Here is a 27,468-nt window from a genome sequence, read left to right on the forward strand (position 1 = left end):
CCGATTGTGATCTGAGATATATCCCGATGGGCTGGTGTTGTTCCATGTTATGGCCTGAGGGGTTGATTCTGTTGGTATTGTGCCCGAGGGGCAGTTTTTATGTGTTTATCTTTTCTAGCTGCTTGTCATTTACTTGTTTAACTGTTAAAAATGGTATTTTCATGAAGCTTAAACTGAGCTAAGATGTTTTTAATAGATTTCACTGTTTTACTGCACTTACTGGTTTTACTCTTCCTCTGTATAGCATGTTGTTATGTTTTTACGTGATTTCTTATCGCTCAGTCTTTATTTATTATTATTACTCACTAAATTGAAGTACTCACTTTATTCCCTGCACCCTGTGTGTAGATTCAGGCGCTTAAGGTCCCGCTAGCGAGTGTTGATTCTTCCAGCTCAAGCGGATTCAGAGATTCACTAGGTAGCTGCTCGGCGTTCGCAGCCCAGTGCTTCTCCATCTATCTTATTTTCTCTTGTTTTAATTCTGTAATAGACTATGTAGACTCTTCCTGTTTTAAATCGGTTAGTCGATGCTCACGACTGGTGACACCCCGATGTCGGGCTATGTCTATTCCGTAAATTGTATTATTCACCATTATTTTGGGATTATTATCATGAAAGACTTAATTTGTATTATCTTAATTGCTTAAAAATGAATTGGGTGTGTGTCGGCTGACCTTGTCTTCACGAGAGGTGCCATCACGACCGGATTTGGGTTTAGGATCGTGACATTCATTGATCAAGAATTCAGAATAGAAGGGGAAAAGGAGGAGTGAAACTTATTAAAAAAAATATTAGTAAATCGAGTACGTTTCAATTAAATTTTTGAATATTGGAGATTAATTATATAAGTTAGTTGAATTAAGTAATATGATATTATGAATTAAAAGTTAAGATAGTTACGAGGTTAACTTTCACAGTAAGTAATAGAAGTTCTCCATGCAAAAAATGAGGGAGATTTGCTTCTATACCCGCTTTTTGGGTCACGTTTTAACTTATACTTGTTTTGCAAAAAAAATTGCAAGCATACCCACTTTTCGCATAAACTTTAGGCATACGGGTCTGAAGTAGCAAAGGCAATCACGCAAACTTTAGCATTCTAGTAGACGGGCCTGAAGTTATTTGTAATTGCTGAACTTAAGCATTCTACTAGCTGAAGTTTTGTTCTCTATTTGCTGAACTTCAGCATATTTTAGCTGAAGTTTTTCGAGGAAACTTAGTGTTGGCTGAAGTTTTTGTTTGTAATTGCTGAACTTAAGCATTCTACTTGCTGAAATTTTGTTCTCTAGTTGAACTTAACATGTTTTAGCTGAAGTTTTTCGCGTAAACTTAGTGTTGGCTGAAGTTTTTGTTTGTAATTACTGAACTTAAGCATTCTACTAGCTGAAGTTTTGTTCTACATTTGCTCAACTTCAGCATATTTTAGCTGAAGTTTCGTTCTATAATTAGTTTCTTTACTGCTTAATTAGGTAGCCATGTGATAGTATTCAGAATCCATCTGTGCGCATATCTTATTTTGGGGTGAGGTAGGATAGTCATGGAGTAGTTTTCAATTGTGGTAACTTGGTACTAATAGTTAACTTTCTGCAAATCCCCCGAAAATCGTCGCCTTGGTCAGCTAGGCAAAACTTGAGTTTCATTTGCGGAAGAGGAAAAGAAAGGAGCGCACAAGTAGCAGGAAAAAGGAGGCGCCTGAAGTTGTAAAAATCAGGGTATAGGTTAAATAATTTTAAAAATATGGGTATAGGTTAAATAAGTCGACCGAATAGGGCGCCCCGTGCAATTTTCACAAAAAATGACGTTCATCGTAACAAATAATAATAGTGAATCTTTCGGAAATATCTCAAATTAGTCATAACTTACCAACCTCTAGTTATTAATCATAGAATTATTAAAACTAATCAAGCACATACAAAAATTGAAAACCCAAATAAATAAGGATTCTTTCTCTCCAAGAATCACACGCAAAGATCTCCTTCCATATTTTTAAGCGTGATAAGCAACATTAAATGCAAGACGAAAAGGAAATTTCATGGATGAGGTAGCAAACAAGATGATGAAATACAATATATATATATATATACACACACACAAAAGTTTTCAAAATCTAAGCAAAATGGGACTTTTTTCAATGGGTACGGTTGAAATTTGAAACATGTAGATGAGTTAAGATATAAAAAATTGAGGAAGATTATGGAGGTAATTTGGACTCATTTGGTATCAAAATTCGTTGTTAAAATCAAGTTCAAATTTTTTTTTTTGCGATACATGTATCACACATGCATCTCACACATGAGTATATATGAATATATATGTGATACATGTTTGATACAAATATGATATATATGTGATACACAAATGAGACAGAGTGTGATACACATATCATTTTTTTCCATGTTCATCTTCTACTTTGAATTTTCTATTCAAATTACCTTAAAACGCTACCAAACAATCCCAAAACTGAGATTTAAGCTCCTTAAGATGTATTCAGTCTATTCCAACAACATCCATTCAGCAAAAAATTTGATATTTTTTTTACTACAAATAGCTAATTGGCTAATATTGATGATATTTTATTAATTAACTAATTTTGTACTAACTTACTTATGAGCTGGCATAACTGGTAATTTCCCATAACAAAACTGACATTTTCATGAAAAATAAAATTAGAGAAATCTATTGATTCCAAAGGATATAAGGGTTTAAGAACTCAAGACAGTACAGTTTTGGTGGCCAAAAGACACCTAAATACGGAAATTGTACCAATTTAATATGAGTAAAAGAATATAATAATAATAATTTGGTATCTGTCATTTAGGGACAGATGCCCCTAATCTATCTAAATTAAGCTCCATCTTAAATATAATGTTTCAAGATTAGGTTATGAGAAAAGAACAGTAATAATAATAATAATAATAATAATAATAATAATAATAATAATAATAATAATAATAATAATAATAATAATAATAATAATTAGGTATCTGTCACAAATGCTTATTTTATTTTTCAATTTTTATCCTAAATTTCTGAGATTTGGTTGAGGTTGTTTTATGCGTGAATTGAGATTATATAATAAACTTGTTATACGTGGAAAGAAATAATTTGATAAGAATATTGATAGTATAACAATTTAAGTACCTTAAAACATATAATAATAATAATAATAATAATAATAATAATAATAATAATAATAATAATAATAATAATAAAGTAAAATAATTCTTTAAGAACTAAGATAATTGATAAAATCTAAATATTAGTTGGAGCAAGTAATATAAAATTTAAAATTAATATTCTAAGAAAATTGACGTTTGCCCATAGGTCATAAGTGAGGGAAATCATTTTTCTCTTTTGATGAAAAATATTTTCTGGAAAATAAATGTTAGAGATAACTTTCTCATAAAGAATTTTTTCTTGGAAGTGACTTCCGTAATACCAAACATAAAAATAAATTGTTCAGATATCAACTTTTGCTTTTGCTTTTGCTTTTGCTTTTGCTTTTTCTTTATTTTATTTTGCTTGGACAATACCTGGGGCTGAAGGACTTCGAATTATTTCATTAGGTGAATAAATGAATATTATGACAAGACATGAGTTGAAATTAGATTCTTAGGTAACAAGAAAACAACCATCACATTCAAGCTATATTTCCTAAGTCAAATGTTGATTTCGAATTTGTAACATAAATTCTTTTTCTTAGCATTATGAAGGAATAGGACTTATCTATCTCACATAAAAATAATTGGTAGAGTTTCATATCCATGAACTTATTTATTTATTTATATATATATTTATCATATAATTTGTGTACATGAAGTTAAGTCTTATGGGAACTTAATAGGAAAAATGACACTGTATAACAGTTGGAAAAATAATAGCCAAAAAATGTATAAAATATGTATAATTTTTTGTATATATATGCATTTTGTATGTTATATACAAAAACTATACAAATTTTATACACTCTTTTAGCTATCAAATGTAAATAGTTTCTGACGCGAGCTAAAAATAATAATACCCCATCTTGATAATAGTCCTTAATTTGTCTCCTTCTCTTTCTCTTTCGATTATAGAGGTAAAAGGTGTGAATATTATCACACTCTGGTGTGATTGGTACGAAGAAAAATATTTTTCGGAAAATATTTTTTAATTTTTCCATGTTTGATTTGCTTAAATGTTTTGGAAAATATTTTCCATATGAAAAAATGTATTCCTTATCAAAAGAATGGAAAATATTTTCCAAAACTCCTTCTCAACCTTCCTCATCTTCACCAACCCACCCTATCCCTTCTCTCCAAAAAAGCTTTTTTTCTTTTCAAAATTTAATTTTTATTACCTTTTTCTTTTTGCAATTTTAAATTTCTGTTTTTTCGTGTTTCTGCACCATCCCCCCCCCCCCCCCCAACACACACACACACACCTCGCACAAAAAAAATTACTTTTTTTTTGTAATTTCAAATTTGTTTCTTTTTCGTTTTTCTGTCCCCCCCCCCCCCCTCCCTCCCCCCGGAAAAAAATATTTTTTATATATATTTTTCAGTTTTAGTTTTTTATTTATCGGTTTAAAGGTTCAAAATTTTGCAAGTTTCAAAGTTATGAGTTCGGAGGTTTATGTGTTTCGAAGTTTACGGGTTTAGAAATTATAAAGTTTTCGCGATTTCGAAAGTTTAGCGGTTCGAAAGTTTATGAAATTTGTGGGTTCGGAAGATTATTGGTTTGAAAGTTTATGGCTTCATGTTTATTATATCTAAATTATTTATGAATACTCTTGAGAAGTCATTTTTCTTAATTTGCGTACCAAACACTGAAAATAAATAAGATTACTACTTGTTTTCCAAGAAAATATTTTCCGTTATACCAAACACACCCTCTATGTTTAAGCAGGAGCAAGTAAATGTTATTTTGTAGTCTGTTTACAGCACATCACTTGGGGTGCGATCTTTTTCTGGACCCAGCAGAATATTTTGTGCATCTGACTGCTCCTAGAGTACCCTAAATCACGAGATACATCATATCTCTCTCTATACAAACATCCAAAATTGTTCTCTTTCTACACAAAGCAAGAAACAAATTTTCATTATATACAAAAGTTGAAGTAAGGTTTCTTTTATGAAAAAAAAAAAGTTGAGGTGAAGAGAGGGTCCATTCTTTCTTAATAATAATAATAATAATAATCCAAATAGATACTTCTTTAGGTAGTATGTAATTGTAGAAATTCCATTAAATGATGTAATTCTCCATCTTCACATTCTACTTATAGTTGTGGCCTTTATCTTTGCCAACCCCACTTTGTCAAGTTTCTATGTAACACTACAAGATCATTGTAGTGTGAGTGGCTCCCTATGTGTCTTGCTTGCTACTTTTCACAATTTTAGCCAAAATAAAAGTTCAAACCTTTGGGCTTAGGTACTCAACACAAATAGGCAAAAAGAAAGAGAGAGACGTAGCAAAAGTGATGGTGGTGGTGCTCACTGCTCACAGTGAGAAAACTGTTTACTCGCACTTAGTGTTTATATTAACCGATTATAGTTAAGTGGTAAAATTAAGAATTTTTGAGAAGGTGGTGAGATAAAAATATACATTCATTAATCATGATTAAGCGATAAAAGTTAATATACATCACAATTCATGCATTAATTAATTTAGTATAAACACTAAGTGCATGTAAGATATTTCTATTGATGGGGTGTGTGTTTTCTAGCTAGAATTTGTTTGGCCAAGCTTTAAAAATCAGTTTATTTTGAGAAGTACTTTTCGAAAAATACTTATAGAGAGAAGCAGTTTGTGTTTGGCATCAATTTGAAAAACACTTTTGAGTAACAATTTGTGTTATGACCAAACTTTTCAGAAAGTGCTTTTAAGTATCAAATTACGAATAAGGATATGAAGAAACTTACTTAATAGTTAGTATTATATAAGTAGATAAATATTCAACAAATATTTATTATTAAAGATAATAATTAATTTTTTAAATTTTATTTAAATAAAATTAAAAAGTACTTTATTCTTTCAAGATAATTTAAATATATCAAAAAATCATTCAACAAATATAAAGGTTCACCTTAAAAATCATAATTTAAATTAAGTAAGGTTATTTTGGTATATATAATATTTTACTAAGGGTATTTTTGGTAAGAAAAAAATTCAAAACTGCTTCTGCTTCTAGAGATAAACTAACTTTTTGTACTTCTCAAAAACTGATTTTATTTCTACCAAAAACACTTTTTCTCTCCAAAAAGCTTAGCCAAACACCTTAAGTTTAGGAGAGAAAAAAAGCAAGTTTGAGATAGTGCCTTCTTTTAGAAAAGGTAGTCATATGAGAGATTTTAACTGTTTGGGGACTAGAGGGATTTTCAAGAGACAATTTGAAAAGAAGCTTGATATTTTAACTCGAATAGTTAATAGCTTTTGAAATTATATGTTGTGAAACAAAAGGTCGAATAGGCATACCTTGCGAAAATGTAATCGTCGAATGTCACCACATTTTCAGAATGGCTTAGAGATCAGTTTTTAACAGAAATACATGATTCAGTGTTTACACTTTACATACTCAGGTCTTTACTCTTTGTAAAGCAAAATTACCAGAAAGAAACAGAAAATAAAGGAAAGAAAAGCGAATCTCCTCCAGCATAATTTAAAGATCTCTGTGAACCGAAATGCAGTGTATTCAAATTTCATACTAAACAAAGTTGGAATTGCATAATATACAAATAATACATACTATATGTAATTACAAAAACAAGCAACATACCAGACAGGGATTTCTTATTTCATGCCTATTTTTGTACTTAGAATAGAGTTGTAAAAGAATGGAATGCAGTCTTTCAATGCAAAGTACATCCATTGTACAGCTCATTACACAAAGTATGCCGCATTCACGCAGGGTTCGGGGAAGGGCCGCACCCTAACGGAGTGATGTAGACAGCATACCCTAACGCAAACATTAGTGGCTTCTTCCACGGCTCGAACCCGTGCCCTATAGGTCATACTGAGACAACTTTACCATTGCTCTAAGGCTCCTCTTCAATAGTAAAATATTGTCGAAAGTTCTTGGACACATACAAAGTCTGTGAGCAGTTATCATCCCCAGAGAAAGAGCCAAGCTCCAGATGTTGCCGCTATCCTGCGCATGCAAATGTACAAAATGTTAGGAAGCTTTCAATGTCATCAGTAATTTGGTTTTCAGTAAAAGGGAAGCTTGTGCTAAGAATGATTTTCACCCTTTTCTCATTACCATAAAGAATCAATAAATGGCAAATTACCTCAGAATCCGACACCAGTCATAAAGATGGATAGTGCAAGTGCAACCCTTTAGGCCCCAACAAAATATGACCTGATGACAAAACAAGAAAAGGATGCTCAATGGTCACACCATTTTCTGTAAACAAAAATGTAACTTGAGAGCTTTTCTCCTATAAACTACCAGTTTCCAGAAAGATTGGCAAATAATCAAAAGTACAAAACAAAGAGTTCTGAATTCAAGTCTCCAGTAGTATCCAGATAAGCTCAGGTAAAGAAGGCTGCTGATAAAATGGAATAGTTAAAGAGTACTAAATCGAGTAGGCAGAATTAATAACTTCAGATGCTCCAAAGTAGAAGCCATCAAAGAGAAATGCTAAAGAAATGATAGGCTGGCCCTGTATATCAAAAAGATATACATGTAATACTCGCATGGTAGCAGTTGTGCAAACACACTTTCGAGAATGGCGTTTAAACCATGTCACCTGTTTACACATGCTTTAGGACAGCAAGACAAAGAATGCAGGGAAATGAAAATGAATAGTCAACAAAAACTAGCAGCACCAAGGCCCATGACATAGAGTAACAGCCATTTTATGAGTTTCTGCATAGTCAGCTTACAAAGAACTATGCAGGATAAAATCATGAAACTTTGCTCAACATCCAAGAAAAATTCAATACTATGTATAAGAACCTTGAAATGATTAGATACCCCATGTTCATAAATTGGCACTTTTGAAGAGAGAAACATCATTTTACTTTTTGATGAGTTGCAAACATCATGAAGTCATTGAAGATAGCTCATCATTACGAATAATACTATTCTTGTAGAGGATGTTGCAGTTTCATCCTAGTCTGCTATCCATGCGCACTTAGGAACTAAACTCGTACCTTCATTAGATATCACTCAAATTTTGGATCAAGTCAGTAAAAGCAATGAAATAAAGGAAAGTAAATTCTTTGGTATTCATAGAAACTTAGACTAAGATCCATATAGATGATATCTACTGGTTGGAAATAGGATATAGTCTTGTTACTAAGTTGATTTTGAACCTATTGCTTTTCTAGGATTATTTTGCCCTTATTATAGATTTATATGCTAGTAATAATATAGAGAACTTTTAATATTATTATTATTATTTATATAATTTTAACTTACTTTTTACTTTTATTTTTATTTGGTAAAAATAGAGAAACATGTTCAATGAGGATTCATATAGCCGACCCTAACTTGTTTGGGACTAAGGTTAAGTTGTTGTTAGAAACTTAGACTAGTATAACTTCAGGTTTCGGGCTTTGGAAAATAAATAATTACTGAGCTGAATTTACATCTCCAATCATGGAATCTCCTTTTGTCTTGAACTTTGTCACTAAACTGACCAAGCAATTAAATCAGGAAAGTGAAGCAACTGAAATTGCCCCTGCTCCTCCCTGCCTTTTGCTTTCCTCAGAAAGAAAACATAAAAGTAATAAAGTACAGAGAGAGGTGCTTTGATAATGTTTAAGGACTCTCTTTGTCCTACCCATGTAACAGTAGGACTTCCATATGAATCCTCTTGCAAAAATTTGTTTAAAGCTCTGTAACTGTGTTCTAGACAACCATTAAGCTCAAACATAATAAATATTTGGTGAACACTACTCCTCAAGCAAACTAGGGATAACAAATATCTGCCTTTTCATTTCCTTAGAGATGTGAGAGTAATGCACAGTAATTTATCTTAACTCACGGTAAAGAAAGTAGTTTTATTTCTAAAGTAGCAAAAACGATCTCCACTGTCAAACCATCAAAATCAATTGGCAAGTGACATACTTTCTATATGTCCTTATTCCACAAAATTATCATGCAGATTCAACATAGATCAATAGAAAAAAGGGGAAAAGAAAGAAATGTGTTATCCTACTTGCCCGGCAACAGCTAATCCATCAGCAAGCAGAGAAGTTGCTAGCTAAAGCTGCAAGCCGGTCTGAAAGGCATTATGAACGTGATCCCAGCAGCCCAGCCTTGTCGCTAATGCTGCCAAGGTTAGAAAATATTGCAGTTATTAACGCAAGTAATAGCAGGAAACTTAAACCGCAGACAAGAAGAAATTACACTTTTTTACATATCGGAAGACGACAAACATTCAAGTGACAAATAATGGGACTAACACAATGCTGGCTACGCTATTGCAGAGTACATTTGAAAGGGGAAATAAGTAAATCTAGAATATTATTCACTTGCAGGGGAGATTTCTCAAACGCTGGACGCACAATGGAAGAGCACATGACCACTAGATTTATGTATCTTTGCATTATCTGGTCACTGTTTCATTAATTTTTTAAATGAGCAGAAGGAATAAAATCATTTGGAGCTGATCACAATTAAAGACCAAATAAGACCATGTTCCAACATCTTCGTCGAAATAATACAGTACTTCAGAATTGGGTTTCATTTTCCAATACAATCATTGTGATGGGAATCATAGGGTGTCAAATATTAATTTACGCATCAGCCATCACATGAAGCAAAAATAACTTCCGGTCTCATCTTGTGTCTTGCCTATAGCCAAAAATCATGACCATAATGTTTCACGTGTTTTTACAAGGTCAGTGCTTCATGCATGTTACAGAGTAATACTTAACACTCCTATTACGATCCTCTAAGGAAATATAATCTTCTACTTTTTTTTTTTTTGAATTGATAACATTTGTATATATTAATAAAATCAGTACATAGGTTGTACTGAAAACCATATTTACAGGTAAATGCTAACTAGATGTGCTAGTGTGCAATCCTAGCAAGATCCTAGTATGTCTAAGATTGAACAATGTATCTTCTGTGTAAATATGTTTACACCAAAAACAAAAAAGAAGAATACAATTGAGTTTGATCTCCTGCACTGAGTTGCTTCTGTCTTCAAAACATCTAGCATTTCTTTCCTTCCAAACTGTCCACCAGATACATGCTGGGACAGTCCCACATCTATCTCTGTTAGTTGCTTCAGCTCCAGCTTCTTCCCAACTAAGAAGAACTTCAGTAATCCTGCAGGACATTGTCCATGAAATACCCCTAAGACTAATAAAAAAATTTCATAGTTGGTCTGTTATCTTGCAGTGTAGAAATAGATGGCTAACTGTCTCAGCATTTTCCCCACATAGAAAGCATCTTGAACACAAAGAGATTCCTCTCTTTATAAGATTATCCTGGATTAAGACAGCCTCCTTTGCTAGTAGCCAAGTGAAACAAGCTACCTTATAGGGAATCTTGGTTCTCCATATATGCTTCCATGGCTAATCATTTATCGGTGGATCATTTTGATTCAAAATCTTATATGCTGCCTTCACCTGATAGACCCCTCTGTTGTGTCTCTGTCACCAAAGCGAGTCCACCCCTTCCTGTGTTGCTTTAAATGCTTCCAGCTTGTTGTAGAAGTCAGTTAATCTTGCTATCTCCCAGTCGTTCAACTGTCTTCTAAGAGTGAGTTTCCAACCTTGAGAACTCCACATTTCAGCTACTGTCTTCTGTTGGTTTTGTGCCAAACCAAACATATCAGGGTAGAGTTCCTTTAGGCATCCATGTCCCAACCAGTTATCATTCCAAAATGATGTTTTCCTTCCATTGTTCATTCTTATGAAAGTGTGACTCTTCATTGTAGGCCAAAGTTCCCTGATGGATTTCCACACACTAACTCCATATGATGTGCTGACTTTCTTTGACACCCAGTTATTTTCCTAACCATACTTTGCTTTGATCACTTTGCTCCATAAGGTTTGGGGTCCTTGAGAATATCTCCATAGCCATTTCATTTTGAGAGCCTTGCTTTGATTCTTCAAGTTTTCTGATTCCCAGACCACCTTGCCTTTTCACCACTGTAAGGGATTTTCATTTGACTAAATGGAAGACCTTTTTCTCCTTATTCCCTTGTCAAAGGATCTTTTGAGTTTGTCCAACTGTATAATTCCGGCTGGAATTGGGGACAAGGACATCACGTAAGTAGGAAGTGAGTCTAATACTGAGTTAATTAACACTACCCCCCCCCGATAGATATTGTGCTTTCCACCTTGACAGCTTCTTATCAGATTTTTTAATAACTAAGTTCCAAATCTCTTTGGATTTAGATCTTGCACCCAAAGGCATCCCAAGGTAAATAGTAGGTAGAGACCCTACATCTCCTCCTAGTACCAGTGTCAGTTGATCCATTTTATAAACTTCATTAATAGGAAAAATATGGGTCTTTCTCCGGTTGATGTGGAGTCCTGAGATTCCCTCAAACAAAACCAAGATGATCCTCAAAAACCTCAGTTGCTCCTCTTCAGCATCACAAAAGACTAGAGTATCATCAGTATATTGGAGATGTGTGATCTCTAGACTGTTTGATCCATTCCTGTCAACCTCAAAACCTTTAACCCATCCATTGACTTTTGGTGCCTTAATCATGTTGTTCAGGCCTTCCATGGCTATAATGAAAAGGAAGGGAGATAAGGAGTCACCTTGTCTTAGACCTCTATGAGTAGGGAAGAAGCCTTCAAGAGATCCATTTGTGAGAATGGAGAACCTGACAGTAGAGATACAGAATTTCATCCAATTGATCCATTTCTGCCCAAAACCCATTTGTTCTACCATTTTCAGCAGAAAACTCCAGTTGACATGATCATAGGCCTTCTCAATATCTAGTTTACATAGAATTCCTGATTTTTTCTTTTTGATTCTTGAGTCCACAGCTTCATTAGCAATCAACACTGCATCCATTATTTGTCTTCCTTTGATGAAAGCCATCTGTTGAGCATCTACTAGTTTGCCTACCACCCTCTTAAGCCTTTCAGTCAAGACTTTTGAGAGCAGCTTGTAGAAACTCTCTATCAGACTGATTGGCCTGAAATCTCTCAATTCTTGGGCCCCTGTCTTCTTTGGAATTAGAGCTATGTATGTTGCATTGAAGCTTTTCTCAAACATCTCCTGGGAATGAAAGTTGTTGAAAGCCTCTGTGATGACCTGCTTCAAAATATCACTTAATGAAAAAGTCATTGTGTATCCATCAGGACCTGGGGCTTTGTCACTTGCACACATCTTCAGGCAGCTCAGGACTTCTTGCTCCTCAAATTTGCTTTGTAGAGACTCCTTCTCTAATTCTGAAATTATGGGACAATTTTCGAAATTGGCTGCAGGTCTCCACTCTTCAGGTTCTGTGTATAACTTCTTGTAGAATTCAATGATCTCATTCTTTATTTTGTTTGGCTCCTCCACTGTTTCATCTTGAATCACTAGTTGGTCAATATTGTTGCATCTCTTGTATGCATTGGCAGTGCGATGGAAAAACTTTGTATTCCTATACCCTTCTTTGAGCCACAGGGCCCTTGATTTCTGTCTCCATGCACTTTCTTCATTCTTGAGGTGATCCTCAAATTCCATGAGAATAGCTGCCTTCCTCACTGATTCCTCCTCTGTCAGAGCTCTTGATTGTTGTGTTACATCAAAACCTGCCAATTGACTCAGCAGTTTTGATTTTTGCGTTCCCAGGTTTCCCTTACAAGTTCTGCTCCATTCTTTTAGCTTGCCTTTGAGAGCTTTTAATTTGCAAGCTAAAATATAGTCTGGTCTTCATGAAAATTCAAAAGATGTCCACCGGTTCCTGATTCTGTCATCAAAACCTTCGGAGATCAGCCACCAATTTTCAAACTTAAAGTATGATTTAGCTTGCTCCCAAGCACCACAACATAGAGCCACGGGGACATGATCAGAGATCAGTCTTTGTTGGAGAGTTTGCTTGATATTTCTGAAGCTATCATCCCATTTTTCTGAAATTAGAAATCTGTCAATTCTAGAAGCAGTTGTATGATTATCCCCTTTGAACCAAGTATTAGGGTCTCCTTCGAGTTGAAGATCTATCAACTCCATGTCTTCTATGAAATCCGAGAATTCCACCATCTCTCTGGACCTCCTCAAGCAGTCCCTTTTTCAGAGGGGTACCTTGTGACATTAAAGTCACCACAAACTGCCCAAGGGCCTTCCATCAGTCCCCTTACTGCACCAATTTCCCTCCATACTGTTCTTCTTTCTATTCTGCAATTAGGAGCATATACTCCTGTTATATGACATTGGAAGTTTTGTAAAAGAGCCTTGAACTTGCATGTCAAAGTGTATGCACCAATCTGTAACACCTCCCATTTCCATACTCTGCAATCCCATAGTAACAAAATTCCCTCTCTCGTGCCACTAGCTTCTAAACATGCGTACCTTACCCATCTCCCACCCCAAATTTAACTGACAGTTTCCTTGATATCCCCCTCCAATTTTGTCTCCTGCATACAGATAATGTCTAGCTTCCAGTTGAGTACTTGACTTTTTATGATCTCCCTTTTCTTCTTGTCATTTAATCCCCTTACATTCCATGATATTAAATTGATCTTCATATTGCAATAATAGACAGATCTTTCCCCCTATTTCTTTTCCCATCGCTCTTGAATTTGACATCAAAAGAGGCTAAACCTTTTAGTTCCAGTGGGCTTTTGAACCTTTGTTTCTTCACCTCCACCTCTGTCTCCAATCTTCTGACTTATCTACAACTGTCAATTTGCATAAGTAACTCCAGTGCTTCTTCTTCATGGCCTTGAAAATCTACTCCGAACATTTTTCCCAGTTTAATCATATTCTAATGGACCCACAGTGTCGAGTCCATCTCTTTATCCATTACTGAATTGTGGTGTTGTACTGAAAGAGGAGTAGCCTCCTCTACCTCCCAATTTTGATCAGTATTGAAGTGACATAGCTGTTGATGGTGCCCCAGCCTGCTATCAACTTGATCTTCCCTCATTTTCATGCTTATGCTAGCTCCCCTGCCTTATGTCCCAATTTTCCTGTCTCTGCTTCACATTCTGACTGGTCGCAACTCATATGTGTTGTTGCATGTGCCATAATTTTGAGGTTTGCAATAGGAATTGGATCCACTGCGTTGGTTTCTTGAACTTTCAAGCAAGAGACGTGGCCCAGTTCCTCAATATAAGGCGTCAATCTTCTTTCTTCAGTGGGCTCACATAAAAGATCATTAAAAATGACCTGGGCTGCAGAATCAGCCCATTTAGTTTCAACTCATTCAGGCCCAGATCTATTGAATTAAAACTTGGACCTTGCATTTGTTGCACACATGTCTTTCCCTTATTTTTAATTTGCAATATAGTACACCCCATGTGCTCGCCTATCATGTCTACAGCTGTTTGACTGCCTTTATCCATTAGTTGCTCATAGGGTTCCTTTGTCCACTGGTCTCTTGTGAGTTTCGTTCCTTTCTCTCTCTTTCTTCTCCGGCGCTGTCTAGGTTTTCCGACGACTTCAGCTTAAATCTTGCCTGTTTTTCAGTCTAGATTGGGATGAAAAATCTGATCCCTCTCTTTCAATCACAATCTCATTAGGTATCTTTCTGCCATCACCGGCTATTTGAACTCTGGCCCACTTGAGATGGTTTTTGAGATCAGTTTCTTCTTCAGTAGTTATCCATCCTCAACAGAGATCTCCTATTTCTTTGAAGATCTTTTGTGACCACAGCTGTAGGGGAATTCCCATGGCTCTAATCCAACAGGTTTCCACAATTTGAGAGTTTGGTATGCAGCCAGCAGTGTAGTTCCACCATTCCAAATGAAACTTGAACTTTTTCCATCTCCATTCTCCTTGCAGGATCTGCTCAGCCATATATCTATTCGGAAATTCGAATAGAAACATGTTACCAGTCATCTCATACATGTTGACCCCAAAGGCTTTGTTCCATAAAGCAATAGCCCATCGCCTTATGTCTGCTAATGTGGGTCTCTCAGTGATTTCCTTTCCAAAGTACTCAATAATGCATCTTTTTAGTAAACTAGTGTCCTCAATTCCGGGTGGTTCCACAACAGAGATATCTCCTTTTTTTGTACTGACATCTGCCTCTCGAAGAGTATTGGATTGCCATTTACTCTCCTTAACTGCTTTGACATAAGGATAGTTATCCACAGTGTTTCTGGGTGGAACTGTGTTTATTCAATTTGGGGGCATCATAAATGAATCTTTCTATCTTAAATGCTATGTCTGTCCAGCCTGCATTCAAGGCCAACTCTAGGATAATAATGACTGACCTTTCTTCTCCCTTTAATGACAAAATACTCATATACCTTCCATGAGCATTGAATTTCCTAGTACAGAAATATTCTGTCAATTGGTCCTTATTTTTCCATCTCTTCACTAAATTCTTATGATCTTTCGATGCTTCTTTAAGTACGTAGCAAATCCATTCCATTATCTTTCTGCCCATGGATGAGCGTCTCATCATATTGCGACTTCTCTCCACCCATTCAAACCATATGTCTTTGTTGGAATTCCGTCTGGTGATATCGAAAGATTTGAAGCCAGAATTGAAGTATATCCTGTTTTCTCCCATATTAGTTCTAACTACTGCTTAGGTTATGTAAAAAAAAGGTTTGGTAGTAATCACAGTGGGTGAATACTCATTTAGAAGAAAGAAATGTTAGATTCCTGTGAAAAGTACACCGGAAAGGGTATTCTGCAATCCTAGGAAGTAGGAGAGAGAAGGTTCTTGGGAAGAGTGCCTGGGAGCATTTTCAAATTCCAACATGAGTAAACTTTCGTAACATGTATCAGCCTATAATCTTCTACTTTTAAACTTAGTACGATATATTTATGTAGTATGATTATCCAAATCATAAACAATTGGGAATCTAATATCCCTCAACTAACTGTTAACCAAAATCTGAAACTATATGGTTCCTACCCTGCCGCAAACAAAAGTCTCGCATTTATGTGGAGGAGAATAGAGGGGCGGACCCCATTATTCACCGAGTTTCGAAAGTGCACCATCGGCCCTCAAGGGTTTCTTGGTTATCAAAAAAAGGTATGGCAATAGAACTTCCAAAATTGAAGCTTTATAAAGCAAAACATTGTTAGGCTACATGTGTGGGCTGCTCAGGAACTGAAATTAAGAGGTGTTAGAAAAGACAGTTTCTCAACCATTCATTTCATTCCAATCAACTTATAGGTCAAGTGATATGCAACTTATACAAAGTCAGATATTCAAATAGATTTCAGGAATTTGACTTCTAAAAGTTTGACAAACAGGTTCAACACTTCAGCTCTCGCGTTTCTAGAAGTCCAAGATTACAAGAGAAGAAATTTTGACAGATTAGAAGAGTAGGTAACTAGCAAGAAGATTAGAACCACCGTAACCTAAACACCCATGGTCGCTTTCCACTATAGAAGTGGCCAACTCCTCCCAAATCCTCTTCTTCGACCCCTCTCTACAGACCCGTACACTCTTTCAAAACCCTATCATGAACTCTATGTTTCTTTTACTTTGATTACCTCCAACTTTCTCGTCCCATAAAAGTATTATGTCCCTAGCATTCTCACAAGTCGGAACGGTATCATACTTTATCCACATCCCTCCCCAAAAAGTTCTTGTAATAGCATCGGACATAACCTTCATTTTGGTTTCCTGCAAGCATAGTAAATACGCCTTCTAATTCCCTTAACCCCCCTTGATGGTGACCCTTTTGTTTGGGTCATGTATCCCCCTTACAATTCAAGATATAGTCTTAATACACATAAACTTCCTATCCTTCACCCTATCCCCCTTCTCCTCTCAATGCCACCCCTCTCTTTCCCCAAATACCTCCTATCATACACCAAAAGGCTACCTCTTCCTTATTGAGATTCCACTAGCCTCCTTCCCATTCCCACCCTTCTATCCCCTTTTGCATTATCACGACTCTTATAAACTCTTGTTCTATGTTTAACAACTCTATGATCTTGTCTTCCTTCCCCTTGAACTAAACACCCCAAGAGTTCCCCAAACCTTAAGAATCTACCACCCACCTATTTAGTCATACTCTTTCCTCCTTCTATGATAACTAATAGGCGAGTATTTTCCTCTTCCTCTACTCTTGCCCCCAATACACACCCTCCCCCATAAGAACCCTTCTTTATCCCGACCATCTCCCCCATTTTCTTACACCAACTCAAGGTTTTCCAAGCTGAAGGTTTTAGGTGGTTGTTTCAATAGACTGCAAATGGTTGGAAATCCTTGACGAGCCTTAGTTAGCTTGTCCCACTTCTCATTATAAACAACTGCCTTCCCCCTACTCATTTTATAAATTTGTGCTCCCGACGAGTCACCACACTGATGTTACCCCTTTGGCACTAACTAGTTTCCTCTCTACAATAAAAACAACACTAGAGTTATGCTCCCTAGCCTCCAACTTGAGTAGAGAAGAGGCCAAGGGCTTTTGACCCAACCCTAAGACATGTGACCACTCTGTGTGTTTTAGTAACCCGATTCAATATAGTCCTCCATGTCATAAACCTAATTCAAGGGCACTCTAATCTTTTTGCCATAGTTTTTAAATTTCTAAGTTGATCGGACTCGGGTGCGGGTGTCCGATACGGGTGCGGATCTAAAGGTCGGATCCTTCATGATCTAAATTATAAGATTCGGGGGTACGGATATGGATGCGGCGATTTGGCTAAAATAATTCAAATATTTAAAAATAGAGTTATAGAAATATGTCCAAATTATGAGACATTATGTGGAAAACTTGCAAGGTATTCGAAAATATTAAACAAGAAGAGAATCCTAAAAGGCGATAAAAGGAAAAGGACCTACGTAGAAATTTCTATATATAAGGTATTTCATTTTCTCCGGTATCACCCTAACTTTTGTTTTGTTTTTAAAAATCATTGTATCTGTCCCTAATTCCTCCGTCGATTTTGATCAAAGTACCCAAAATTAGTTGAACAGATCCGGTGGATCCTACACCCACACCCATCCCACGTCGTGTCGACACGGGTGCGACACCAAAGGAAAGAGTTCGAGCACTTAGCTAAATTCTTCATCTCCCCCAATTTAAACTAACCGCCAAATTTACCCCTAAACATGCTCGTTCTCGGCATATCCACCGTATTTGCCAACCATGAGAAACTCCCCCTCTTTTATGCACTGCCTCTCTCTCTTTCCCTCGTAATCCCTTCCCTCTCTCTTCCCTACCCCGAAAATCTTCTCTCACACAAGAAAGGCCTTAGTGTAAAACTCCGAAAACAAACAAACTTTGTGCCAAACCTACCTATCACCAACTACTACTGACTTAGGTATATTACCACCATTCCTCACCAAAACACTAACCTTTGACATGTCATGCTTGCTACATATAACGTCTACAAAACCCCAAACATGTCCCCCTACTTTCTTGAAAAAATCGAAACACAATATGTGTGCTCATAGGTGCAACCACATCGCCGTCATACCTAGGGTCAACACATCCTAACATATCACTCCATCTTTCAACCTTTAGAAAATTTCCATCAATCAATCTTTGGCCTTCAGAAAATATTATTGTGGTTTGCTCGTTGCTAGTGAATCTAAAAGGAAAACTCGTGTCACCGTAGGGTGACACTTGTCAAGCCAGAAGCTAGCTCTCACGCCTCTAACGCCTATATATAATATAACCTTTGGTGAGCCAACCCACTTTCCAACAATCCTGAACCAATATGTCCTCAGAAAGCTCTTCCTCCTATTGGTATACTCGTTTGACACCTTAAATTGTAGCTCGTAGCTCCTTGCAACCATTTAATATTCAAGGAAGAGGTATATGCCGGCAGATACACTCTATTTACTTGTACTCTCTTTTGCTATGCATCTTCTTGATGCCTTTAATGAAATTCTCCTACTTCATCCCAAAAAAAAAAAAAAAAAGGTATAAGGTACAAGGAACTCAAAGGTTTAGTTAATTTTGATGTCAAATTCAAAAGCAATTGGGAGAGAAATATAGGGAAGTTACAATCAATTGGTGCTCCATGAAGATAAACATAATCTCATGGAACGTTAGGGGGATAAACACTAAGGGGAAAGGAGCACTTTGAAGAGTCTAATACACATGTGGAAAGCAGATATCTATTGTCTGCAAGAAACCAAGGTAGAAGGGGATATAGAGGAGTTTGTGAAGCAGTTATGGGCAAATAGATGGGTAAAATATGAATGTTTACATGCTAGTGATACTAGAGGGGGAATTTTAATGATGTGGGATAGTAGAGTTTGGAAGGGGGAAGTTACATGTACAGGATTACATTCCTTGACATGTAACTTCATGGCTATGACTCATGATTTTTCTTGGCATCTAACAGGGGTGTATGGTCCAAACAGCAGGAAGGAAAGGCAAGGGATGTGGGAAGAAATTGGGGCAGCTAGAGGGTTATGTGGAGATCTCTGGGTAGTATGTGGAGATTTTAACACCCCTAGGTATATTTCAGAAAAGAAGGATTGTACCACCCTAACTAGAGATATAATTGATTTCTCAAATTTCATTGATGACATGGAATTGGTAGACCTTCCTTTAATTGGAGGCATGTACACAAGGAACTGGGGGGGGGGGGCACTCAAGATTCTTCTTCCAGGATTGATAGATTCCTCATCTCCACAAGTTGGAATGATGAATTCAGGAGTATTAAGCAGTCTATCCAACAGAGGGTAGATTCAGATCATTTTCCTCTCTCCTTGCAATGTGGTGACTGGGAATACAACAAATCGTATTTCAAGTTTGAAAACTGGCGGATAGGTGTAGAGGGTTTTAATGATCAGGTGAAGACATGGTGGGATTCTTTTGTAATTGTAGGTAGACTAGATTACATCTTGGCAAGCAAATTGAAAGCTCTGAAACGAAAATTAAAGGAATGGAATCTAACTAAGCATGGGAATCTGGAGGCCACCAAGTCCAATATTCTTAACCAGATCTCAGAGTTGGACATAATTCAGGAGCAGAGAAATTTGAATGAAGAGGAAGTTTTACTGAAAGCAAACCTATTCATGGCATTTGAAGAGGTTGCAAAAAATGAGGAGATAGCTTGGAGACAAAGGTCCAGAGCCTTGTGGTTGAAAGAGGGTGACAAAAATACTAAATTCTTTCAAAGGACTGCAAATGCACATAAGAGATACAACAATATAGATCAGCTAGGGGCAAATGGTGTAACATTGGAAGATCCACTAGCAATTAAAGAGGAGGTAGTGAGGTTTTATCAGCAACTTTTTACTGAGTCTGAGCATTGGAGACCAACTTTCGACATGATAGATGGTCCACAAATCACTGATCAAGAGCAAGATTGGCTCCAAAGACCTTTTGGAGAACAGGAGGTGCATGAATGCATTAAATTTTGTGCTATTGATAAAAGCCCAGGGCTCGATGGCTTTAGCATGGGTTTCTATTCTCAATGTTGGGACATCATCAAGGGTGACATAATGCAAGCTATCCAAAATTTTCAGTCATGAGTACTTTGAAAAGAGTCTAAATGCAAGCTACATAGCCTTGATACCAAAGAGAAATGGGACAAAGGAGTTAAAAGATTATAGACCTATAAGTTTAATCGGCATGGTGTATAAGATCATCTCCAAACTTCTGGCGGAAAGATTAAAATCAGTGATCTCTAAACTGATTGGCAAACATCAAATGGCTTTCATCAAAGGAAGACAAATAATGGATGCTGCTCTTATTGCTAATGAATGTGTGGATTCTAGATTAAAGGGGAAAAAGCCAGGAATATTGTGCAAATTAGACATAGAAAAAGCTTTTGACCATGTGAATTGGGATTTCCTGATAAATATGCTGAAGCAAATGGGTTTTGGCACAAAATGGAATAACTGGATTAGATTGTGTATCAGTACAACTAGATTCTCAGTGTTGATCAACGGGTCACCTGAAGGTTTCTTTCCTGCTCAAAGGGGATTGAGGCAGGGAGATCCTTTATCCCCTTTCCTCTTCATTATAGCCATGGAGGGATTGAACAACATGCTCCATACAGCCCAACAAAATAATTGGATTAGAGGATTCAAGGTTAACAACAGACAAGGAGGCAGCATGGAGATCACTTATCTCCTTTATGCAGATGATGCTATCATCCTATGTGATGCAGAGGTAGATCAAATGAGGATGTTAAGAGTTATCTTAACAATTTTTGAAGGGATATCTGGGCTTCACATTAATTGGAGAAAAAGCCTAATTTATCTGGTTAATGAATCTCAACAAATCCAGCAACTTGCTGGGATCCTTGGTGGTGAAATTGGTGCTTTTCCAACAATATACCTTGGAATGCCTTTGGGGGCCAAATGCAGATCCATTGATATATGGAATGGGGTCCTGGAGAAATGGGAAAAGAAACTAGCAAGGTGGAAAAGTCAATACCTCACGCAAGGAAGCAGGTTAGTCCTCATCAACAGTGTACTTGATGCTCTTCCTACATATCTGATGTCCTTATTCCCTATCCCACCAAAGATAGAGAGGAGAGTGGATGTTTTAAGGAGGAACTTTCTATGGCAAGGCAACAAAGAAAAAAGAGGGTACCATTTAGTTAAATGGAAGGCTGTTACTCTCGGCAAGAAACATGGAGGCTTGGGAATCAAAAACTTGAGGAAACATAACCAAAGCCTTCTTATCAAATGGCTGTGGAGATAAACTAATGAAGAACATTCACTATGGAGGATGGTAATTAAAGATAAATATGGGGAAGAGGGGCCTTGGAAAACAAAGAAAGTAACCTCTCCATATGGGGTAAGTGTTTGGAAGGCAATTAGAGCTCTTTTTGGGAAGACAACTGGTTGTTTCTCTTTGGCAAATTTTCAGCAACAAAATCAGCTTTAGAGTAGGGAATGGACAGAACACCTCTTTTTGGGAAGACAAGTGGTTGGGGCATGAGCCTTTGAAGACAATGTATCCTGATATTTTTTCCATAAATCAGCACCAAAAGGCTACTATCTACGATGTTTGGTCAGCTCAAGGATGGAATCTCACTTATAGAAGATTTTTAAATGATTGGGAGATCACTAGAATCACAGACTTCAACAACACACTCAATCAGTTTATGGGGGTGAATTTGAATGTTGATAAGGCATGGTGGCTGGGGCACAGTTCAGGAAGGTTCTCTGTTAAATCTTCTTATCAAGTGCTTAATCAAACAAACATAATGACTGATCTTTGGCCATGGAAACACATATGGAAAGTCAAAATCCCTTACAAAGTGGCATGTTTTGTTTGGTTGGTAGTTAAACAGGCATGTTTAACACAGGACAATTTGAAGAAAAGAGGTGTGCAATTGTGCTCAAGATGTCATCTATGTGGAAGAAAAGCAGAAACTAATAGTCACCTGTTCTTACACTGCATAGTGACTGCTCAAATTTGGAACATATTCCTAGCTCTAACAGGGATACATTGGGTCATACCAAATAGCACCAAGGACCTGCTGTCATGCTGGAATAAGGTGAGAAGAAGTGCAAGTGAGAAGAATAGTTGGGATCCGATTCCTGCCTGCATATGGGTGACTATCTGGAAAGAGAGAAATTCAAGATGTTTTGAAGGCAATGCCAGCTCAACTCATAAGATAAAAATGAATTGCCTACTATTATTCCATTTTTGGTGTAAACAAGAATACACAGTGGACACAGAAGCTTTAATAGATGTTCTAGGGACTCTGTAAGAAGATAGGAATTTTTGTTGTATATTTTGGTCCATTTCTCTGTAATTATGGCCAGCACAGCCTTTGTGCTTCTGAATATAAAAATTGTTACCATCTCAAAAAAAAAAAAAAAAAGGTTATTCTCCTCTTAATATCCTCTCTTTCTCTAATTACTTTACAGACCTCCCAATCAATCATCATATTCAATTCACCGAGTCAAAAGTGCAGAGAGGAGAAAACAATGCACAAATCACATAGTTTCACTTTTCCACTGGAACGCAATAATCAAGTAATGTAGGAAGCATACAAGCAATCAAGAGCAGATTGGGAGATTCCCAAAGAGAGGATTATTGATATTATGGTCGCATTTTTTGCAGTTCTAAACTGAGTAATATCTTGTCAATTGGTCACGAGGAGCCTAACCTGTAGAAACTATTTCCAAAAATGTGCAAGAGACCAGAAAGGTCATTCCAATACATGGATAGAGGAAAAAAAAAAAGGGACTAGAAGACGAAGTTTCTAATCTCTTTGAAGTTCAGGTTTCCCATAGTTCGTTAAAAGATTTATCTTGAATGCTACACAATGGATTACACCAAATTCCTCAAAGTCTTAATATAACAGAGAATCATTCTAGTGTTTTAAGTAGAAGTAGCAGAAGGTAACAGTATTGGAACACTATTTCCAAAGATATTTGGTGGATCATTTGGATGGAAAGAAATGCAAGATTCTTCAAATACAGGAGGGACAATATTGCTATCTCAAACACAAAATTATTATTTTTTTTGCTTAACTTTTATTTCATCGGTATATTTTTGCTTAGACTTGGCCACAGCAAATGTTTTATAGCCTGTTGCCATGGTAGATTTCCTTAGCTCTTTACACTCTCTTTAAACTTGTCTCTTTTTAGATGTAACTTCTGATATGCATCAATATCTCCACATGACTTATCAAAAACAAAGTAGCAGAAGGTAACAGTACTTACATTTGTCACCAATAGTCACCACATGAGCATTTCCCATCCTCAAAGCGATGAAATCGATTGTTATCCCTCACTATAATTACTCTTCTGGTGCACTTAGAAATAAACTTTATTGCATTGTGACAATCTCCACATACACGCAAGTTTTTCATAACTCTAATAGGCCTTTCAGGTGGAAAGGTGATAAGTGCAAAAGCAATGGCTAATCTTTCGCTGTGATACCTGATAGTTTCACTCTTTTCCTGGCCAGCTACCTGTTGCAATACATAGTTTGTGTCTGCAACATACCCAGCTTGCTCTATGTAATCACCTAATTCATCCAACTTCTTATATATCTCCTTAGACTTCGAATGAGATCTATCGCCAGCAGCAAATGTGTGGACTTTATTTCCCTCCTCCACCCAACTCAAACCAGTTTCCTTTTTCACACCTCTGTCTCTAAGCATTTTCCTTGCTTTGGCGGCCTCTTGATATCTACCAGCAGCAGCATATGCATTGGACAGTAGCACATGTACGCCTGAGCTAACAGGACCTAACTCAAAGACACTGTCGGCCACATAAGCTGCCAATTCCGTGTTTTTGTGGATTCTACAGCCAGTCAATAGAGCTCCCCAAACAGACTCTGTTGGTTGCATCGGCATCTCCTCAACAACTTGAACGGCCTCTTGCAATTTTCCAGCTCGTCCAAGGCAGTCCACAAGGGAAGCATAATGTTGATCTCGTGGCTCAACTCCGTGCTTCTTCATTAAATCAAAGTAAAATTTTCCTTCTTGAACCAGCCCAGCATGGCTACAAGCATATAGAACACATAAAAAGGTAATAAAATTTGGCTTCATTCCAACACTCTCCATTTGTTTAAACAAGTCAAATACTTTTCTAGCGTGCCCGTGCTGAGCACAAGCAATCAACATCGCGTTCCACATTCCTAAATTCCTAAGCGGAACCTCATCAAACACACGATAAGCGCCTTCCACAAGACCACACTTGGAGTACAAAGATATCAAGGCACTCCCAACAAAACTCGACGAATCATAGCTCGTTTTCAAGCACAAACCATGTATTTGCTTCCCTAATTCGAGCAACGTGGAATTCCCACACACCCGAATCACACTTGAAAAGGTGAAGTCATTAACATCCACAGTTTCACCTAAAGCAAGCTTGAAAAGCCTCAAAGCTTCCTCATCCTCACCCATTTGAGCATACCCGTATATCATTCCACTCCAAGAAACCACATTTTTTTCAGGCATTTGATCGAACATCTCCCGAGCAATCTCAATCTTCCCGCATTTGGCGTACATATCCACCACAGAACTCCCTACAAACACATCAGACTCAAATCCAATCTTCAAAGCAAAGCAATGAATCGATTGCCCAATACGATAATCAGAAAGAATCCCGCATGCTTTCGTCGCGCAAGGGAAAATATGATCATCAGGCCTAACCCCATTATACAACATTTCACGAAAATACTGTAAAGCAAGAATTGGTTGTTCATTCTGGGCAAGAGAAGAGATAACTGAACTCCAGGTAGTGGAAGACTTGAAGTGGGTTTCATGGAAAACTTGTGCGGAATCAAGTGGGCGTTGGAGCTTTGAGTAGAAGTTGATTAAGTGGTGGGAAACAAGTGGGATTATTTGAATGCCTGATTTGATTATATGTGCGTGTAATGCGAGCCCTTTCGGTAAGGATCTTGATTGGGTTAGGGACAAGAGATTGTTGCATATGGTTCGGAAGTTGAGTTCGAAATTTTGTGGGTTTTGTGAGGGTTTTGGGAAATGGGAATGGGAGAGTGAAAGGTGGTGGGCTGTTTCTTGAACGGGTTCTTGCACAAGTGGGTAGCTCATGAGAATGCAACAAGTAAATGGCTAAAGAGATATGCTGCGACTGTGAAAATGAGGATTTTGACTTCATATATGATGCTTCAAAGTGTAAAAAGAAAGGACTTGACCAATGGTTTCATGCAGGTCTTATAGCTTGTAGTTTCTTTTTGCGGCAAAAGTGCTTTTTTTTCTGCTCAAAAGTGCTTCATCCACCGTAAAGGGATGGGTGGATAAAGTGGACATTAGCGTCCGGATTACTGTGTGACAAGAAAGTGTCATCGTTAGTAAAAGGTAAGTTTTATAGAGTAGTAGTTAGGTCTGTCATGTTATATGGGACTGAGTGTTGGCCGGTTAAGAACTCACACATCCAGAAGATAAAAGTAGCAGAGATAAGGATGTTGAGGTGAATGTGCGGGCATACAAGGATGGATAAGATTGGGAACGAAGATATTCGAAAGAAGTTGAGTGTGGCCCCCACGAAGGACAAGATGCGTAAAACAAGACTTAGATGGTTCAGGCACATTCAGAGGAGGAGCACTGATGCACCGGTGAAGAGGTGTGAGAGACTGACTGTGGTGGGCACGAGGAGAGGTAGAGGGCGACCTAAGAAGAATTGGGGAGAGGTGATCAGGTAGGACATGACGCGACTTAGAATTACTGAGGACATGACCCTTAACAGGAAATTGTGGAGGTCGGGCATTAAGGTTGTAGGTTTGGGGAGAAGTTGTGAATATTTATACAGCGCACTAGAGTGAGACTAGCCAGTTAGAAGTTAGTTTTAGGATACTAGTGGTCATCTACTGACGCAGAGTTTTATCTGCTGGTTATTATTATACCTTCCATTTATTTCGTATTTCTTATATTGCTGTTATTTTATTATGATTCTATTGATGGTACTAATATATCGTCTCTTGTTGCTTTCTTGAGCGAGTCTCCTGGAAATAGCCTCTCTGCTTCTCGGGTAGGGGTAAGATCTGCGTATATATTACTCTCCCCAGACCCTACTTATGGAATTATATTGGACCGTTGTTGTTGTGGTGAGCCGACACATACTGAAAGTTTTAAGTATTCTTTGTTTGGTCCTTTCCATTTTATTCTTCAGTACATTTGACAAATCTAAGAAGTTCTATAAAGAGAAGTCCTTAGCTTAGCTCAAGATTGATTCTAGGAGAGCAGAGGAAATAATCTTATAACAGAAAAATAAAATAAACAATTTCTGAGTTATGTCAAAATAATGTAATCCAATGGAACATATCTAAATTAGAGAATGTACTGTTGCATTTTGTCCCATAAAGACATCTAAAAAGAAAAAGATTGTGAAGTAGCACAATGTTTCTGAAAGTACAACCAACATACGAATTAAATGCTAGAAAATTTAGAAAATACTTATCGACCGTTGACTTTGGATGTTTCACTAGAGCCGTCAATATAGGCTTGGCCCGTTGGGCCAGCCTAGCCCAGCTCGTGATTTAGCAGGGCTATGCTAGAATTTTTGGAGCCCGTTTAAAAATGAGGTTTTTAAACTCGGCTCGAGTAAGCCCGTGTCCCGTGAGACTTGACAGAGGCTAGGCTGCGCCGGCCCGTGGGCCTAATAAAATATTTATTTAAAATATATAAAAAATAAAAAGTATACTGCCTTTAGAGATGGAAAGTCAGAATCGGATCTTTACTAAGAGGAACCAAAACTTGATCTTGAGAAGTTTCAAGAGATAATGTTGTCATATATTGGAAGGACCTTTCTAGAAAATATCCTGATCTTTCAGTGATGGTGCGTGATGTACTTAGCATTCTTATTGTCATTGTACCATCGGAATCGACATTTAGCATTGGTGGCGTGTTCTTACAAAGTACAAAAGTTGCATTTATTATGAAAATGTCCAAACATTTGTTACTACTTGAAATTGGCTGCACAGGTTTTCTAACTCAAACTGGTAATATTTTTTTATGTGAATTTAAATATTATTAATTTTTAAATTTAA

At 37.0% G+C, this 27,468-nt stretch overlaps 2 protein-coding genes across 3 annotated transcripts; both read right to left on the reverse strand.

Annotated features, from left to right (window-relative positions):
• Window positions 1-6,672: 6,672 nt before the first annotated feature.
• LOC107811746 (putative pentatricopeptide repeat-containing protein At5g52630) lies at window positions 6,673-25,663 on the reverse strand. Of its 2 annotated transcripts, XM_075254572.1 has the most exons (4): window positions 23,673-25,662; window positions 9,141-9,253; window positions 7,263-7,333; window positions 6,673-7,123 (listed from the first exon to the last, which is right to left on the reverse strand). In XM_075254572.1, the coding sequence occupies exon 1, from the start codon at window positions 25,511-25,513 to the stop codon at window positions 23,678-23,680; it is 1,836 nt and encodes a 611-aa protein (XP_075110673.1). In that variant the 5' UTR covers window positions 25,514-25,662; the 3' UTR covers window positions 6,673-7,123; window positions 7,263-7,333; window positions 9,141-9,253; window positions 23,673-23,677. The 2 variants fall into 2 exon arrangements, with proteins under 2 accessions (XP_075110673.1, XP_075110674.1); XM_075254573.1 differs by lacking the exon at window positions 9,141-9,253 and having other exon boundaries at window positions 23,673-25,663.
• LOC142181712 (uncharacterized) lies at window positions 6,977-13,144 on the reverse strand. Its single transcript, XM_075255156.1, has 6 exons — window positions 12,868-13,144; window positions 11,280-12,696; window positions 10,710-10,885; window positions 10,098-10,261; window positions 7,578-7,724; window positions 6,977-7,123 (listed from the first exon to the last, which is right to left on the reverse strand). The coding sequence occupies exons 1-6, from the start codon at window positions 13,142-13,144 to the stop codon at window positions 6,977-6,979; spliced, it is 2,328 nt and encodes a 775-aa protein (XP_075111257.1).
• Window positions 25,664-27,468: the final 1,805 nt, after the last annotated feature.

The sequence above is a fragment of the Nicotiana tabacum genome, chromosome 6, assembly GCF_000715075.1.
Source record: "Nicotiana tabacum cultivar K326 chromosome 6, ASM71507v2, whole genome shotgun sequence".
Lineage (NCBI taxonomy): Eukaryota > Viridiplantae > Streptophyta > Magnoliopsida > Solanales > Solanaceae > Nicotiana > Nicotiana tabacum.